General features: G+C 41.9%; 1 protein-coding gene across 1 annotated transcript; it reads right to left on the reverse strand.

Annotated features, from left to right (window-relative positions):
- Window positions 1-3604: 3604 nt before the first annotated feature.
- LOC124272497 lies at window positions 3605-7078 on the reverse strand. The gene is made up of 4 exons (XM_046707694.1): window positions 6695-7078; window positions 6229-6410; window positions 5031-5156; window positions 3605-3817 (listed from the first exon to the last, which is right to left on the reverse strand). The coding sequence occupies exons 1-4, from the start codon at window positions 7029-7031 to the stop codon at window positions 3686-3688; spliced, it is 777 nt and encodes a 258-aa protein (XP_046563650.1). The 5' UTR covers window positions 7032-7078; the 3' UTR covers window positions 3605-3685.
- Window positions 7079-17990: the final 10912 nt, after the last annotated feature.

Consider the following 17990-nt stretch of genomic DNA (forward strand, 5'->3'; position numbering starts at 1 on the left):
CGCGCCGGGGGAACTAATTAACAACCATACACAACAATTTGTTGTCAATGAACGAGCGGTTGTGAAAAAGCAGTTCCAACGTTTCATAGATTATTTTTCGTAATAGTTCCTCCGCAAATATAGTCCTCTTCCGTTTTCTGTAAGGAATGGGCCAGAAAGTGTTGGATATCACGTGGAACTCAGTCTCAAAATAGCTTCGCTTGCAAATACATAATTAGGTCGGTGGGGGTAGCCAAGTGGTTAAAGCGTTCGCCAATCACAGGTTCGATTCCCAGCGAGGGTACAATGTGTCAAGCGCATATTCATGGTGTCCCTTGCGGCGATATTGCTCGGACATGCCATAAAGCGACGTAAAAACACCCCCACTCACTGCTAATACACATGTACTTTACTAAGTTGTTAGAAAGTTGGCGAGAGGGTTTTATTTGAGCAGAACGCTTATAAAATACGGCGAATACGGTACCCATCATATTTTCAAAATCTGTTGCTTGATAAGTGAGTGAGTTGGTTGCCATATATTGCAGACATATATCCGTGTAATCACGCACGTCACTCCAGGGTCCACCCGTTAACACGTAGGAATGAAGTCCTACGTGATGAGTAATTGTGGCAACATCCCACGTGACACAGTGATGACTGACAACCGGGATCGGGTTAAAGGTGTGTCTCTGTGTAAAGTTTGCTGGCTTTCACGACCTAGAGGGCATTTTGTTTGTGGATAATTACATTTTATGTGATAGCTAAATACGAATGCAAGGTTTGGTTTGAAAACCTACGACTTTGCGCCTAAAAGGATTATTTGTACCATTTTATAAACCGTCAAATTGCAAGAAATACTAGAAAGAGAGTGAGTGAGTGAGTTTAGTTTTACGCCGCACTCAGCAATATTCCAGCAATGTGGTGGCTGTAAAACACTAGAAAGAATACGAAAACATCGTGATATATATAGTGAAACAATGTTATAAAAACAAACAAAGACAGAAAAAAACAGTAAAGACATCCTACCCCCAACTCCCCCAAAACAAAAACATAAATAAAACATACCCATCCCCGCCCTAAAACATCAATCAAACAAAACACACCCTTAACAAAAAAAAACAAACCAGCAACACAAAAACAAATACATGTAAAAAACACACACAAAAACCGGAGACGAGAAAAAGATCACATGCAGCATGCAAGTAACAGAATCCCCAAGGTTCCGTGCTAGGACCAGTGCTGTTCTCTGTGTACACTACACCACTGGGAAGAACAGCAGCCAAGCACAAAGTCAACCAACATCAATATGCAGATGAGAACCAAATCTATTCTTCATTCCCTACCACGGAAGCCCTGTCATCTTTGGACTCTCTTTCGGATTCCTGCAATGACATTCAGACATGGATGACTAAGAACCTATTAAAACGTAATGAAAGTAAAACAGAATTCCTGCTTATTGGATCAAAAGCAAAACTTTCCAAACTTGACAAGCCATCTTTCCGAATAGGAAATACTACCATAGACCCAACCCCGAAGGCAAAAAACCTAGGGGTTATTCCCGAAAGTCGTTCGCTTTCAATGCAGCAATGAAGTGGAATGCTCTGCGGTTGAACTAAAAACCAGCGCGTCACTAACATCTTTTAAGACTGCCCTCAAAACATATCTTTTCAAGTGTCATTTTCCATCTTAAGCGTACAGAGCATTTACTAGTGAATGATGCGCTATATAAATGCACTTATTAGTATTGTTACTCAGTATGAAAACGACCCGTGAAGATCCGGGGTCGAATAGGTCTTCAGCAACCCATGCTTGCCACAAAAGGCGACTATGCTTGTCGTAAGAGGCGACTAACGGGATCGGGTGGTCAGGCTCGCTGACTTGGTTGACACATGTCATTGTTTCCAATTGCGCAGATCGATGCTCATGCTGTTGATCACTTGATTGTCTGGTCCAGACTCGATTATTTACAGACCGCCGCCATAGAGCTGGAATATTGCTGAGTGTGGCGTAAAACTAAACTCACTCACTCACTCACTCACTCAGTATGAAAACAGAGGGTTACAATACTAACCATAAAACGCTAAATTGACAGAGGATTTGTAAAGGTCAAAATTGCGACTTTTAACCATTAAAAAATAAACCCAAAAGGTGACATAGGTCTTCATTAACCCACGCTTGTTGTATGAAGCGAATATACGCTTACCGCTCAGAGGCGGCTAACGGGATCGCGTGGTCAGACTGGATGACGTATTTGCTGCATGTCATTGTTCCCTAGTTTCGTGGATCGATGCTCACGATGTTATTCACTCTTACTATCCATGCATGAATCCACCCACACACCCGGTCTATAAACCGCAACTATCCATGCATGAATTCCCCCCTGATCTATAAACTGCCACTATCCATCACTATCCATGCATAAATTCCCCCTGATCTATAAACTGCCACTATCCATCACTATCCATGCATGACTTCCCCCTGATCTATAAAATGCCACTATCCATAACTATCCATGTATGACTTCCCCCTGATCTATAAGCCGCCACTATCCATCACTATCCATGCATGAATTCCCCCCTGATCTATAAACTGCCACCATCCATCACTATCCATGCATGAATTCCCCCCTGATCTATAAACCGCCACTATCCATCACTATCCATGCATGAATTCCCCCCTGATCTATAAACTGCCACTATCCATCACTATCCATGCATGACTTCCCCCTGATCTATAAGCCGCCACTATCCATCACTATCCATGCATGAATTCCCCCCTGATCTATAAACTGCCACCATCCATCACTATCCATGCATGAATTCCCCCCTGATCTATAAACCGCCACTATCCATCACTATCCATGCATGCATTCCCCTGATCTATAAACCGCCACTATCCATAACTATCCATGCATGAATTCCCCCCTGATCTATAAACTGCCACTATCCATCACTATCCATGCATGACTTCCCCCTGATCTATAAGCCGCCACTATCCATCACTATCCATGCATGAATTCCCCCCTGATCTATAAACCGCCACTATCCATCACTATCCGTGCATGAATCCACCCCCACCCCCGGTCTATAAACCGCCACTATCCATGCATGACTTCCCCCTGATCTATAAACTGCCACTATCCATGCATGACTTCCCCCTGATCTATAAACCGCCACTATCCATGCATGAATCCCCTCTTATCTATAAACGGAATCGAGTGCTCGCCTACTTGATTGATGCATGTCATCGTATTCCAATTGCACAGATCGATACTCATGGTGCCAATCACTGGATTGCCTGACTAGAATATTTTAAAGACCACCGTCATATAGATGGAATACTGTTGAGTACGCCTTCACTAAATAAAACAATGTTAATCTTCTGCTTGTCATAACATGCCATGTACATATACTTCTCACCATTTGTTATAGTCACTTTTAGCTTGATAACATTTAAGAATCTATACTGAAACGTGGCTCTATGCAATAAACAAGAAGTTGTCATCCACAAAGTTGTATGTTTCATTTCAAGGTTAGTTAATCAACCAACTAACAAACTTAAGGGATTAATGAACAGTGAGCGGGTAATGTTTTACTCCTCTGTTCAAAGAATAACAACATGTATGCAGCCTTCCAGGATGTAACACTTTATTGTAAGTACATTGTATTTCTTTACATCGTTCTGCTGGTCAAACAGGTCCGAAGTTTTATCCAAAAGGGTTACCAGAGGTACCAAAATTGACCAGATGGTAGTTGTCCGCATTGCCGATGTAGCCATTACTCTGAGTTTTTGCGAGGGTCAGTTTGATTGGAGCATGCCCACATAACTGGGTGATAAACTGAAACGAGATAGCTGAATGGTCAGAGTACAGATATACACCTTCATCAACATATTCGTCTTCACGTCATTGTACTGATGCACCCGTGAAGATCCGGGTTGGAATTGGTCTTCACTCACCCATGCTTGTCGTAAGAGGCGACTAGCGGGATCGGGTGGTCAGGCTCGCTGACTTGGTTAACACATCTCATGGGATCAGTGGATTGTCTGGAACCGCCGTCATATAGCTGGAATATTGCTGAGTGAAGCGTTAAAGACGGAACAAACAAACTGTTCTGGTGACGAAGAAGGATACAGTTCACGCCTTCATCACCATATTTGTATGGCATTATGTCAGCGTCATTATTGGGGTATATACGGTTCAATTTATTATTTATCTCTTGATACAGTCCTTTCTTACACCGTTCATATTTCCATTTATTACCCACGAGGTCAACGTATGGGTAGTTGCATACTAATCTCGTACGTCACACGAGTGTCGTATCGCGTTGATCTGTGTCGTAACGACTTGACCTGAGATTCTAACGATTTGATTGGATAACCTATGACCTCTCATTAGGTCACATTCTGACGTAACCTTTTTTCATTCATAACAAACACGTGAATTCATTCATTCTACAACTTAAATGCATTGTGGGAATGTAAACATTGCGAACGTTGCCGTGAACTGAGACAATATATCCGTCGAAAAACATAAACGCAATGTTTCCACCAGTGATGTTAGCCGAATGAAGCAACTGGAAACCAAGAAACGAGGTGCTACGGAGTAGTTTACTGTAGGAGGCTGTACGAGGCGATGACAACTGACATGCATCGTGACGTCGGTTACAAAGGCAGTGACGTCATTACAGTGTGACGTCATGCAAATATTGTACTACAGTACAAAACTCTTCCGCAACCTCTTTATGAAACCGGTTTCGGTTTGAAACCAAAAACATAACAAAAATACGCTATTTTGTCAATTTAATGCATGTAAGACGTGGGTAATAAATAAAATACCACACTCGGTCTCATTACATACGAATTATACGAAACTCGTGACCTTCCTATGTTATCTGACCTCGCTTTCGCTCGGTCAGATACCATAGGAAGGACACTCGTTTCGTATAATTCGTATGTAATGAGACCTCGTGTAGTATTCTCTATATACGAAACAAAACGCCAACAAAACACAATTGTTGGGGTTTGAACCCCACCCCCCCCCAGTTATTTACTTCAAATCCTTGGGCGGTGCATCCCGTGAATATCCCCACCATCCCACGCTCGTCTTGTACGTAGAAGCCGAACTCAAATGTCGCCACTGGTGTGTACATGGGGATCTGACAGCAGATGTCTATCACCTACAACAGCAAGGGAACATGTGAAACCCATGCTCGTTTCCTCTAGTACGTTCATACTTGCCATCCCGATGGCGATGCTCGTTTTCCCTGGTAGATGAGTGATAAGAATAGGTACAGCTTTCCATTCTTATTCCCCCGATGGTTAGAATAGGTTTCCCAACCCAAAGCAGGTTCTCCTTGTAGATTAGTGATGAGAATAGGTGTCAATACCTAATTCTTGTCCCCCCGATGGTTAGAATAGGTTTCCCAACCCAAAGCAGGTTCTCCTTGTAGATTAGTGATGAGAATAGGTGTCAAAACTGAATTCTTATTCCCCCGATGGTTAGAATAGGTTTCCCAACCCAAAGCAGGTTCTCCTTGTAGATTAGTGATGAGAATAGGTGTCAATACCTAATTCTTGTTCCCCCGATGGTTAGAATAGGTTTCCCAACCCACTGCAGGTACCCCCCGAACTCCCATTCCCCTTATAGATTCGGAATAGGTTCCAACACGCCACATGTGTGGTATGACCAAAGTTTGAAGATATCCAGGTAACCATTGGTACTACCGACATCGAAGGCAAATGGTGTATGTTTTCAGGTGTATGTTTTGAGAGTTTAAGTTATGTTTACGATTCAAAGAGGGACTGAATATGGTTTTAATGTCGGGTCTTAACAGGTATGAACTAACTGTACTGGGTGTGGAGTGAGTATGGTTTGAAGCTTCTTTTAGCGATCTTTCAGCAATGTCTCTGCGGGAACCCCAAAACGGACTCCACAAATTGTAGCCATGTGGATAGTGGAATGACGACCCAACGCTTTAACCACTAGGCAACACAACCGTCCCACTTACAAATTATTGGGGCGTAGGGATAGCCTAGTGATTAAAGCGTTCGCTCTTCACGCTGAAGACCCGGGTTCGATTGTACATGGTTACAATGTGTGAGGTGTATTGTGGTGTATTGCAGGAATATTGCTGAAAGCGGCGTAAAACAATACTCGCAATACTCACTCACTACAGATTAGGATTAGGAAAAAAAGCGGCAAAAGTGTTGCGTTTATTTCGACTGGTCCAGCTGCAGGATGAGACTCACCTTTGGGCCTGCAGTCCAGGATTTTAGGTCCGGGGAGGAACACAGGCTGTACATCAGGGCCTCGGACCTGCCAGTTAAGCCGTCAGGACATGTCCCTGCACTGGGGCTGGTCACGGGGGTGTGATTTTGCATGGCTGCCAAAACCAGCAAACTGTTACATTTCGGGACCGATCCCTGGAGGGCTGAAACAATGAGGAAACAAAACAACTGGTTCACCCTTTGTTCACGGAGAGATGGGACAACGAGGAAACTAAACAACTGGTTCTCCAAATTGGCAGATACGTGAAACATAGGGTAACTAAAATACCTTCAAGAGTAGATCACAAAGATTAAAAACATAGGTTAACTAAAATACTTTAAGAATTAGGTCATAAATGTCATTCCAAAAATTGGTAGACAGGTAAAACATGGGTTAGCTGATATAGTTTTAGTAGACAATTAAAAAATAGGTTAGCTAAATTCTTACTGTGAAGAGACACTGTCTCCATCGTCTCTTGCATAGCGATAGAACCGGTCATATATGCGATACTGCAGTAATAGGTAGCGGCGTCGTCGTCGACAAGATTCCTCAGTTGAAGCTCAAGGGTGCTCCTGGCACCGGAAATGGAGCCTTTGGTGGTCATTCGAGACCGAAGAGTTTGGTCGATGATATCCACGTGGGATGCCATCCCTATGACACGTGCCATTACGGACTTAATAGAACCTGCCGTCTTTCCTATCTCGATTGCAAAGACCTGAGTTATTCCCAGTTCGGTAGGGCGACAGCTCAAGGTCATGGAGGTCGTTTGGTTGCTGCCGCACATCTCCAACTCCAAGGGGGTTACGGTGAAAGATGCGGCATGACCTGGGCAGGAGAAAGAGTTAGTGAGTTTGGTTTAACACCGCTTTGAACAGAGTTTCAGTGTCATCTTAGCGTGACAGTTTGATGTCGTATGACAGCCAGAGGCCATGCAGGCACATTTACCTGTTTAGTGAAACAAAGGTAGAAACATATTTATGGCGAACACGGATTCGAACCAATGATCGCGGGTTACTGGTTCTCCTAAGGGCCGCAACTCTGCTCTCAGTCAATTGTGAATCTAGAATCTGCAAGGTGAAAGAAAGTCAACGTATATATACTCACCCAAAATGCAAAGTATCCAATGACATAAATCTTTTTGAAAATAAATATAATTAATTACGAACGTGTCCGGAGCCATATCGTCACAAGAAACCAATGTCAATGGGAGGAATATTTTATAGATGTGTCTGACTAAACACATATCACACTGTTCAACAGGCAGATAAATGTATTGAAAATCATGATTCTCTAATATACATGTATGGTTTCTGCAGTGATGATGCTGATAACATCTCATACAGAGATCTGATGCAAGAAGAGACTGAAGCGACCGTAAAAGATCTCACGAGAAGCCGTGGTATTTTGACCGAGGTGATACAAAGCAATTACTTTTAATCAGATCCTCTTCGCACTTAAATATAATTGCTATAACACTTTGACGACCTGAATATATCTAGCAGAACGGGAACTACAGCATCATTCTAATCAGGATCAAACGTGCCGCTCAGGTCCATACTCGTCCATCATTTTCGACTCAACAATATGCTATGACTGCAGTTGTCTTTCAGTGGCATTTACAGAAGTTGTACATTGATGTCCAAGATATTTTTATGGATTAAACTTCTTTTTAATTTCTCTCACGACGTTTCGAGACCATTCAGGTCCCTTCATCAGGTGAACTGGCAGTTAGGACTATGACGTCGTCACTATGACGTCATAACTTTGAGTTATGACGTCACAGTAAAGTGACATCTGGGAGTACACTATGGGGAATTACTGTATAGTGAGTTTGATGAAATTCGTACATAATGAGTTGAAATTGGTGCTAATACACAACAACTGCTAATAACACAAAAGGTTCCTTGATGCTTGAGCTTTCCAAAGGTATAGTAGACTCGTTTTTCTTGTATCTGAAGTTCATCAAAAGTTCATCAAAAGTTAATCAAGGGTCCCATGCATGGCGGGTATACACCTTGGTCACGATTCGTGCTGGTTTATGTCTCCTTATCTCGACAGCTGCTCCTGTAGTTTTCTCCGACGCCAGTCATTGTTATTTATTTCTCGAAATCGCCTAATATCGTTTCCGCTTGATTACGCTGACTTGGGTTTGTTGCCTTATGCTCCGATATAGCTGACTTATCATTTGTTTGCATACTGATGACTTGTGTTCAGCAACGGGTGTTAATGGGCTGAGAGTCTCGTATTATATTGATCACCACAGCTGCATGGTGTTTGGTATACATCCTCTAGGGGTTGGGGCTTCCATTACTAGATCCTCTTCCATTTGCCCGGAGGAGTGTCTTAATTGCTGTACCGCTAGAAAGTTACATCAAAGCCAGCTTTTATCTTGATTAGTCGGGCTATCTGATGGCTGAGCTGGTTCCACGTAAGGGCTTATTGTGATCTGATCCCGAGGATGGTTCCAGGCTTGAGGCGCGGTTCCATGGTTCAAGCGTTTTGGTGATAGTCCTGGAGACAAGACGGGCTGGGTAGCCATTGAGACAGTAAAGGTTCTCTTGGAGTAATCCAATTTCACTGTTTAAATTATCTGGGTGACAGATCGACTTTGGCTCTAGTGAGTAGCAATAATTGCTTGTTTGATCTGTGGGTGGTGACAGGAGTTATGGTGATATACTGATCATGGTGTGATTTGGCTTCCTGTACTTGCAAGTGACGGAACCTTTGTCTATGGATTGGAGGGCAACATCTATCAGAGAGGAAGTTTGCGGTTCTGCTCCAGTCTCCATTGTACGCTTTATCCGCCGGATGCTGTGAATTGTTGAGGGTTTTGCGGTAACATTGCTGGGTCATCTTGCTGTCTGTGGTAGTGAACGTATCATCTACTTTGCGATACCAGCACAAAGGTTGAAGGGTGCTGTGGAGAGGCAGATTCTTTCTCAAGGAGGTCAACTGTGCGATATGGCACGGAAGAAATCGCTCTCTGCAACACCCTATTCTGATACGTTCTACCATAACAATGAGCCAGCCTTCTACGCTTTAATCGGCATCCGAAGAATAGAACTGGTGGCAACTTCCTTTCACAAATGTTACCCTCAACAGGTATCTCGTCACTATTGACACGGAAACAACTCACGCAGTCAGCCATCATTACGGCCTGTCTGCCAGATCAAACAAGCGGTATTCTTCTCTCACTAGAGTCGTCTGTCACCAGATATTGAACAGTGAAGTGTTACTCAAAGAACTGCTGTCACTCAGCCCGTCCGGACTTCTCACCAAACGGGTTTCATCAGGGTTTCGCGCTAACTGAACCATCCCCGATCGGGATCATACTACGTCGAGACCAATCGCCGATGGCCTGTCTTTGGCTTTCTCTGGCGATACAACTGGGCCACCTTTCTGAACAGGCGAAGTCTGTGTCGGAAGCGGATGTGTATACCAATACCGGCTCTGCATTTCATTGGCGAAGACCTCTCCGGGTATGCTGCGGTTGAACCTGAATCGCTCTGAAGCTTTAAATGGTCAGCTTGTCGGGCACCAACCAACGAAGTCTGTCGTGATGGAGTTTGATATTAAATTCGAAAAGCAATGACGGCGTCGAGCTGTCGAATAGAACATAAACAACATTAATAAATGATCAGAACGCCTGCCAGATACATCAGGGTTTTCCTCGCGATTAACTTTGAACGATGAACAGATACAAGAAAAAAACGAATTTGGAAGCTATATCGAGACGCTTTATTGATTATTAACTTACGGTTAGCATGAATTTCATCGTTAATAACGATAACTCTTCAACTCACTGAAATGCTCCCCAGTCATACTGTGTCTACGGCTGTGTTTGATCTTAACTCGATTATGACTTGTCATGGTGTTTGACGTCATAACTGCCAGTTCACCTGAAGGACGATTAACGAAAAGTTTAATCCATAAAAAATATCTTGGACATCAATGACTGCAGTTGTTGTCTTAAAGCTATCCTTCAGTGAGTGAGTGAGTTTAGTTTTACGCCATTTTTAGCAATAATCCAGCAACATATATTGTTATATTTGGGATCACACTTTCTTAGTAAAGTACAAATTCTAGTACTTTTGGGGTTGAGTCCCATCCGGGATTCGAACCCACACCCTCACCCATTATTTTCTAAATGGCTTTGCGTAATCATAGCAATAATCAAGCAATATCACGCCGGGGGACACAAGAAATGGGCTTCACACATTGTACCCATGTGGAGAATCGAACCCAGGTCTTCGGCGTGACGAGCGAACGCTTCAACCACTAGGCTACCCCACTGCCCCTTATCCTTCAGTATGTTTTTCATCGTCGGACTAACCTTGCAACCGAGAGCAAACCCGATCGTGATTAAGATATGTCACCATAAAATGATGAAATCATTACCTGAATACCTTTTGTTCTGTTAAACTTGCATTGTTACACAGTAACTATGGTTATAACGAACCTAAAGGAACCATTAAGTTCAATTCGTTATACATTCACACGAATATATACGGAAAGTGGTCGGGGCTAAAAACAGTTCGTTATATCAGCCAATTCGTTATAAACGAGTTCGTAATAAACGTAGTTTACTGTACGTACATTAACTCCATCAACCCTCCATACATTTTCGTCGATATATCAACATACATACTATAGGGACAGGGGCCCGAAAAACTAAACGTTCGTAGCACTATGCCTTCCGTAAGCCAATGCTATTTAAAAGTATGGAGTTACGAGGACCCAGAAAAAATATCTGCTAACTGCTAGTTGCCAAGTCCTGAAAGTCACAGTCGTACCAGACAGGGAATGTGTGCTGAGACGTACTCACTTACACGTTCCTGTCAGACAAGACTCATACTCACTCTAAAGGTCACATGAGGACTCACACTTACCTGGACGTATTATTAGAGTTCCGAATGTAAAGACAAGGAGCCACAGAGCCACATCCGCCATTGCTGCTACGATCAACAGGGAACCAAAGTCAAAGATAAGCGTTTTACTTGTACAAAAATATCAATGGTTCACGAACTACAAGAACGTTTTGAAACAAGATAAAAGTACCAGTCAAGTTTTAAAAAGAATTAGACAAGAAACTTTCCTTTCAGGGTTAAGTTATAGTCAGTCAAATTGCACAAACTTGACAGGGAATAAACTGTATAAAATATAATACAGATTTAATTCTTATTCTTAACAAGAATGTACACTCCTTGCTATGACCTGTTTTAATTTTTGAGGATTTAAGAATATATATGTGAATAACCAGCTGCAGACATTGATAACGTTTTGGTTTCATATGTGCAGTTATAGTGAGTGTGGCTTAACGCCGGTGTTAAAAGCGCTAAGTTGGAAGAAAGGTTTTTATGAGAATTGTATGAGAATTTCGTTCTAGTGTCCTTGGTATCAAATATATCCAAATGTGAAATTTCTAGGGCTGGCTATCGATAAAGATCATAGACATCGATGATCGTTAAATAAATATCGATTATCGATAAATATCGGAGACGTATCTTCGAGCAAAATAGTCTGAAATAAATGAATACATTTCTCATCACTGGTGAGTGGTGACATGTTTTCTTAAAGATATTTTAAAAGCAAACTATGAATAAAGTCCTAAATTTGTATATTTTGTGAGAAATTAAAACTTTCTTTGGTCACAAAAGAAAATGTTCGAGATCATCGATAACACAACTTTCAAATCGATAATCATTAATCATTTTTCCCATCGATGACATCTCCGATTATCGATCAGTTAGCCAGCCCAGTGCTAAGTAACTCAATGTTGAGGTATGGGAGTTACGATCACCTTAGCGCTAAGGTTGTTTTGTACAACGGTACCCAGGAATATCAGAGAGATGGATATCCGAGTGGGCTCCATACATCTTACCCATGTGGAGTATCGGACTCGGGCCATCGCCATGACTAACGAATGACTAGGCTTCCCCCTAACCCTGTTTCTTATATCCCGGAACTCGAGGGATAGACCACATTTCTAATTAGAGCTTCATGTGTCAGAAGGGAGGAACAAATATTCGGTTGACCCTCAAAACATTATGATCATTTCTTAGTGGACGATTTGTTTTGGAGGATGAAACTTTAGGTCCGATTCTCAGCCATACTTTGTAAAAATCAACGAAAAATAAATTCTGTGACCTGCAAACCCCAATATAATGACGTGAACAGACTGAACGATAATGAAACGATGAGACAATGCATCACACAGAACCCGTCTACAGCCACATGACCAGAAATGTGCTCTTCTTTGGTTGGTTTGTTGATTAACGCCATAATCAACAACGTTCCAGCAACTATATGGCGATGGTCTGTAAATAATCGATCTGGACCAGACATTCCAGTGATCAACAGTATGAGCATCGATCTACGCAACTGGGATACGATGACATGTGTCAACCAAGTCAGCGAGCCTGATCACCCGATCCCGTTAGTCGTCTTTGACGACAAGCATGGACATAGGTTGCTGAAGACCAATTATAATTCGGATCTTCATGGGTAAACGTGCCCTTAGACCTTCGGCCATGGTCGCTATACAGCAGTGCTGCATATCGCTACAGAAACTGAAAGATGAAGGCGTGTAAAACAGCTCCACTGGCAGACAGGCTGATAAAAGTCTTCACTTAGAGCCATACAGATTAAAACGTGTCTAATCTCTTCACTTAGAACCATACAGGTGAAGGCGTGTCTAGTCTCTTCACTTAGAGCCATACAGATTAAGGTGTGTCTAGTCTCTTCACTTAGAGCCATACAGATGAAGGCGTGTCCAGTCTCTTCACTTAGAGCCATACAGAATAAAGCGTGTCTAGTCCCTTCACTTAGAGCCATACAGATTAAAGCGTTTCTAGTCAAGTCAAGTCAAGTGTATTCCCTTAGAGCCATACAAATAAAGGCGTCTCTAATACCTTTCCATCACAACCATACAGGTGAAGGCTTACCTAACGTCTTCACTCACATCTATACATCACTAATCCATTATTATTATTATGGAATCATTATTATAACTTAATATAAAATGTGCTATGTTTATTATTTGTTTATATGTATTTTCAATGTCAACTTTTGACAAAGATCACATGACACTGAACAACAGTGAGTTTGTTTATTTTCGTGTCACTTCCGCCTGTTTCAAATAAATATAACGAAATAATGAACATGTCGCTGAAATACTTTGTATATCAGTCGGCGTAAAATGGCAGCGTATTTGATATTTCTACAAACATAAGATATATGGAGATATCACTTGTAGTTTACGCTGATCGTCAACTATTTCACAATATACATTTGACAAACAAGAAATGACTTACCGGTACAGCACTTCTAACGCTGATTCGTGTTTGTCTACAGATTTATTTATCATCAAATTTCGAAGTTTGTTGAACTCGCTGAGGGCATGGTTGTAGTCGTCGGGTTCAGCAGACGAAAAGGTGTTTTGAATGAAACTTCTGAGAGGTTTTACAAGATCAACATCATAGGTCTTTTTCAACGGAACTGCCAAGAACGCCGCCATCTTGGATAAGTGTGATCACATGTTACTGTGAGCTTTTTATAACTTTCGCGGTGACGTCACCACACGAGGTACCTGATTCACAACATCGTGGATATAGGTAATGCTATTCAGAACAAACTGGAGTGTTAGACTTACGTGTCTAAATGTATCGGAAGCTTTAAAGCAAGGTGTATTTTTACCCAGCTACTCATTCACAAGCTAGATACAGGTGTTTCCCACAGAGTTTGTCCAAATGTTGACAAATATACATTATGAAAGGGTGTTAATATAATTCATACTATTATTACATATAATACATAACAAACAGGAAACGACAAAAAAAAAACCCAACCCAAAACAAACAACAACAACAATAACAATAACAACAATAACAATAACAATAACAACAAACAAACAAACCAAACAAACAAACAAAAACAAAAACAACAACAACAAAAGACAAAAACCAAACGACAAAAGGACACGATTACACAATGCCATTTTAGAAAGTGGTCAAATGTAACCTATGTTATATTTGGGATTACATTTTCTTAGTAAATTACAAATTCTAAACAAAAGGACAGACAGACAGAGAAAAGCAAACAAACGAGTCGAAAGTCTCAAAACTTGACAATTATACAAGCAGCACTCGAAATATTAAGCGAACAAACGGACGGACAGAGACAAACAAACAAACAAACATGCGGCATTGGAGGTAATAAGCGCCAAGGACAACCCCAACGCGCCGGGGGAACTAATTAACAACCATGCACAACAATTTGTTGTCAATGAACGAGCGGTTTTGAAAAAACAGGTTCCAACGTTTCATAGATTATTTTTCGTAATAGTTCCTCCGCAAATATAGTCCTCTTCCGTTTTCTGTAAGGAATGGACCAGAAAGTGTTGAATATCACGTGGAACTCAGTCTCAAAATAGCTTCGCTTGCAAATACATAATTAGGTCGGTGGGGGTAGCCAAGTGGTTAAAGCGTTCGCCAATCACAGGTTCGATTCCCAGCGAGGGTACAATGTGTCAAGCGCATATTCATGGTGTCCCTTGCGGCGATATTGCTCGGACATGCCATACAGCGACGTAAAAACACCCCCACTCACTGCTAATACACATGTACTTTACTAAGTGGTTAGAAAGTTGGCGAGAGGGTTTTATTTGAGCAGAACGCTTATAAAATACGGCGAGTACGGTACCCATCATATTTTCAAAATCTGTTGATTGATAAGTGAGTGAGTTGGTTGCCATAAAATATATTGCAGACATATCCGTGTGATCACGCACGTCACTCCAGGGTCCAGCCGTTAACACGTAGGAATGAAGTCCTACGTGATGAGTAATTGTGGCAACATCCCACGTGACACAGTGATGACTGACAACCGGGATCGGGTTAAAGGTGTGTCTCTGTGTAAAGTTTGCTGGCTTTCACGACCTAGAGGGCATTTTGTTTGTGGATAATTACATTTTATGTGATAGTTAAATACGAATGCAAGGTTTGGTTTGAAAACCTACAACTTTGCGCCTAAAAGGATTATTTTTACCAAATTATGAACCGTCAAATTGCAAGAAATACTAGAAAGAGAGTGAGTGAGTGAGTGAGTGAGTTTAGTTTTACGCCGCACTCAGCAATATTCCAGCAATGTGGTGGCTGTAAAACACTAGAAAGAATACGAAAACATCGTGATATATACAGTGAAACAATGTATTAAAAAACAAACAAAGACAGAACAAAACAGTAAAGACATTCCTACCCCCAACTCCCCCAAAACAAAAACATAAATAAAACATACCCATCCCCGCCCTAAAACATCAATCAAACAAAACAAACCCTAAACAAACAAACAAAAAACAGCAACACTAAAACAGATACATGTACAAAACACACACAAAAACCGGAGACGAGAAAAAGATCACATGCAACATGCAAGTAACAGAATTCATGGCATGAACGAACATTCCCTTTTATCTCGTGACATTGTTACAGAGAAGGCTGTGTGTACCCGCCTTTCTGAACACCTGAAGAAACACAAGCTGCTTGACAAACATCAATCTGCATATCGACCCAAACCATTCCACTGAAACAGCACTAATAAAAGTCACCAATGACATTCTAACAGAAGTAGATAAAGGAAACGTATCAGCGCTGGTTCTTCTAGATCTTTTAGTGGTCTTCGACACTATTGACCATCACACGTTGTTGTCAAGAATGGAAAGTGACCTGAAAGTCAAGGGTACTGCTCTTTCATGGTTTCAATCCTACCTAAGTAGTTATGATTGAGAGCAAAACATCAAGTCCCACAGAGTGGTGTCCCCCAATGTTCCGTGCTAGGACCAGTGCTGTTCTCTATGTACACTACACCACTGGGAAGAACAGCAGCCAAGCACAAAGTCAACCAACATCAATATGCAGATGAGAACCAAATCTCTTCTTCATTCCCTACCACGGAAGCCCTGCCATCTTTGGACTCTCTTTCGGAATCCTGCAATGACATTCAGACATGGATGACTAAGAACCTATTGAAGCGTAATGAAAGTAAAACAGAATTCCTGCTTATTGGATCAAAAGCAAAACTTTCCAAATTTGACAAGCCATCTTTCTGAATAGGAAATACTACCATAGACCCAACCCCGAAGGTCAAGAACCTAGGGGTTATTCCCGATGAAAATCTGAAAATGGACAAGCACATCTGCAACATCATTAGCACGACTCATATGAATCTCAGGAACATTGGAAAACACCGCAGTTATCTCAGTGCTGATGCTGCTTCAAAACCTGTTCTATCTCTGGTCATGTCCCGAGTAGTTTACTGCAACAGCCTTCTCAACAACGACAACCAAGATCAGCCACGTCGCCTTCAAGCCCCCCAAAACACTGCTGCAAGAATCATTACAAAATCTACCGTCTTCGGTCACATTACTCCAATACTAAAAGATTTACACTGGCTACCAATCACCGCAAGAATTTACTACAAACCTATTGTAATGACGTACAAGTGTCTCAAAGGAATGGCCCCGAACTACCTCGCAGAGTTACTGCCCCAGTATCAGCCTCCACGCTCACTGAGATCACAAAACCAAAGGCTAGAGACATCATGACCAACTTTGGCAAAAAGTCGTTCGCTTTCAATGCAGCAATGAAGTGGAATGCTCTGCCGTTTGAACTCAAAACCAGCGCGTCACTAACATATTTTAAGACTGCCCTCAAAACATATCTTTTCAAGTGTCATTTTCCATTTTAAGCGTACAGAGCATTTACTAGTGAATGATGCGCTATATAAATGCAATTATTATTATTGTTACTCAGTATGAAAACAGTGGGCTACAATATTAACCATAGAACGCTAAATTGAAGGTGCGATTCACGTCAGAGGATTTGTAAAGGTCAAAACTGCGATTTTTAACCATTAAACAATAAACAAAAATGTTGACATAGGTCTCCATCAATACACGCTTGTTGTATTAGGCGAATATACACTTGTTCCTTTGAGGCGACTAACGGGATCGCGTGGTCAGACTGGATGACTTATGTGCTGCAATGTGTTTCCAAGTTTCGTAGATCGATGCTCACGATGTTATTCACTGCCACTATCCATGCATGAACCCCCCCCCCCGTCTATAAACCGCCACTATCCATGCATGAATCCCCCTGATCTATAAACCGCCGCTATCCATGCATGAACCCCCCCGTCTATAAACCGTGACTATCCATGCATGAATTCCCCTTGATCTATAAACCGCCACTATCCATGCATGAATTCCCCTTGATCTATAAACCGCCACTATGAATGCATGAATTCCCCTTGATCTATAAACCGCCACTATCTATGCATGAATCCCTCTGATCTATAAACCGCCACTATCCATGCATGAATTCCCCCCTGGTCTATAAACCGCTACTATCCATGCATGAATCCCCCTGATCTACAAACCGCCACTATCCATCACTATCAATGCATGAATTCCCCCTGATCTATAAACCGCCACTATCCATGCATGAATCCCCCCTGATGAATAAACCGCCCCTATCCATGCATGAATCCCCCTGATCTACAAACCGCCACTATCCATCACTATCAATGCATGAATTCCCCCCTGGCCTATAAACCGTCATTATCCATGCATGAATCCCCCTCATCTATAAACCGCCACTATCCATCACTATCCATGCATGAATCCCCTGATCTATAAACCGCCATTATCCATGCATGAATCCCCCCTGATCTATAAACCGCCACTATC

The sequence above is a fragment of the Haliotis rubra genome, unplaced genomic scaffold (genome assembly GCF_003918875.1).
Source record: "Haliotis rubra isolate DU_JTF1 unplaced genomic scaffold, ASM391887v1 Scf17, whole genome shotgun sequence".
Lineage (NCBI taxonomy): Eukaryota > Metazoa > Mollusca > Gastropoda > Lepetellida > Haliotidae > Haliotis > Haliotis rubra.

Coding starts and splice junctions, on each gene's coding strand:
- LOC124272497 (XM_046707694.1), bottom strand. CDS start 7,031: ATGTGCGGCAGCAACCAAACGACCTCCATGACCTTGAGCTGTCGCCCT. Junction 6,411..6,694: donor GGAGACAGTGTCTCTTCACA/GTAAGAATTTAG, acceptor TCATTGTTTCAG/CCCTCCAGGGATCGGTCCCG. Junction 3,818..5,030: donor GCACCGCCCAAGGATTTGAA/GTAAATAACTGG, acceptor ATCTCGTTTCAG/TTTATCACCCAGTTATGTGG.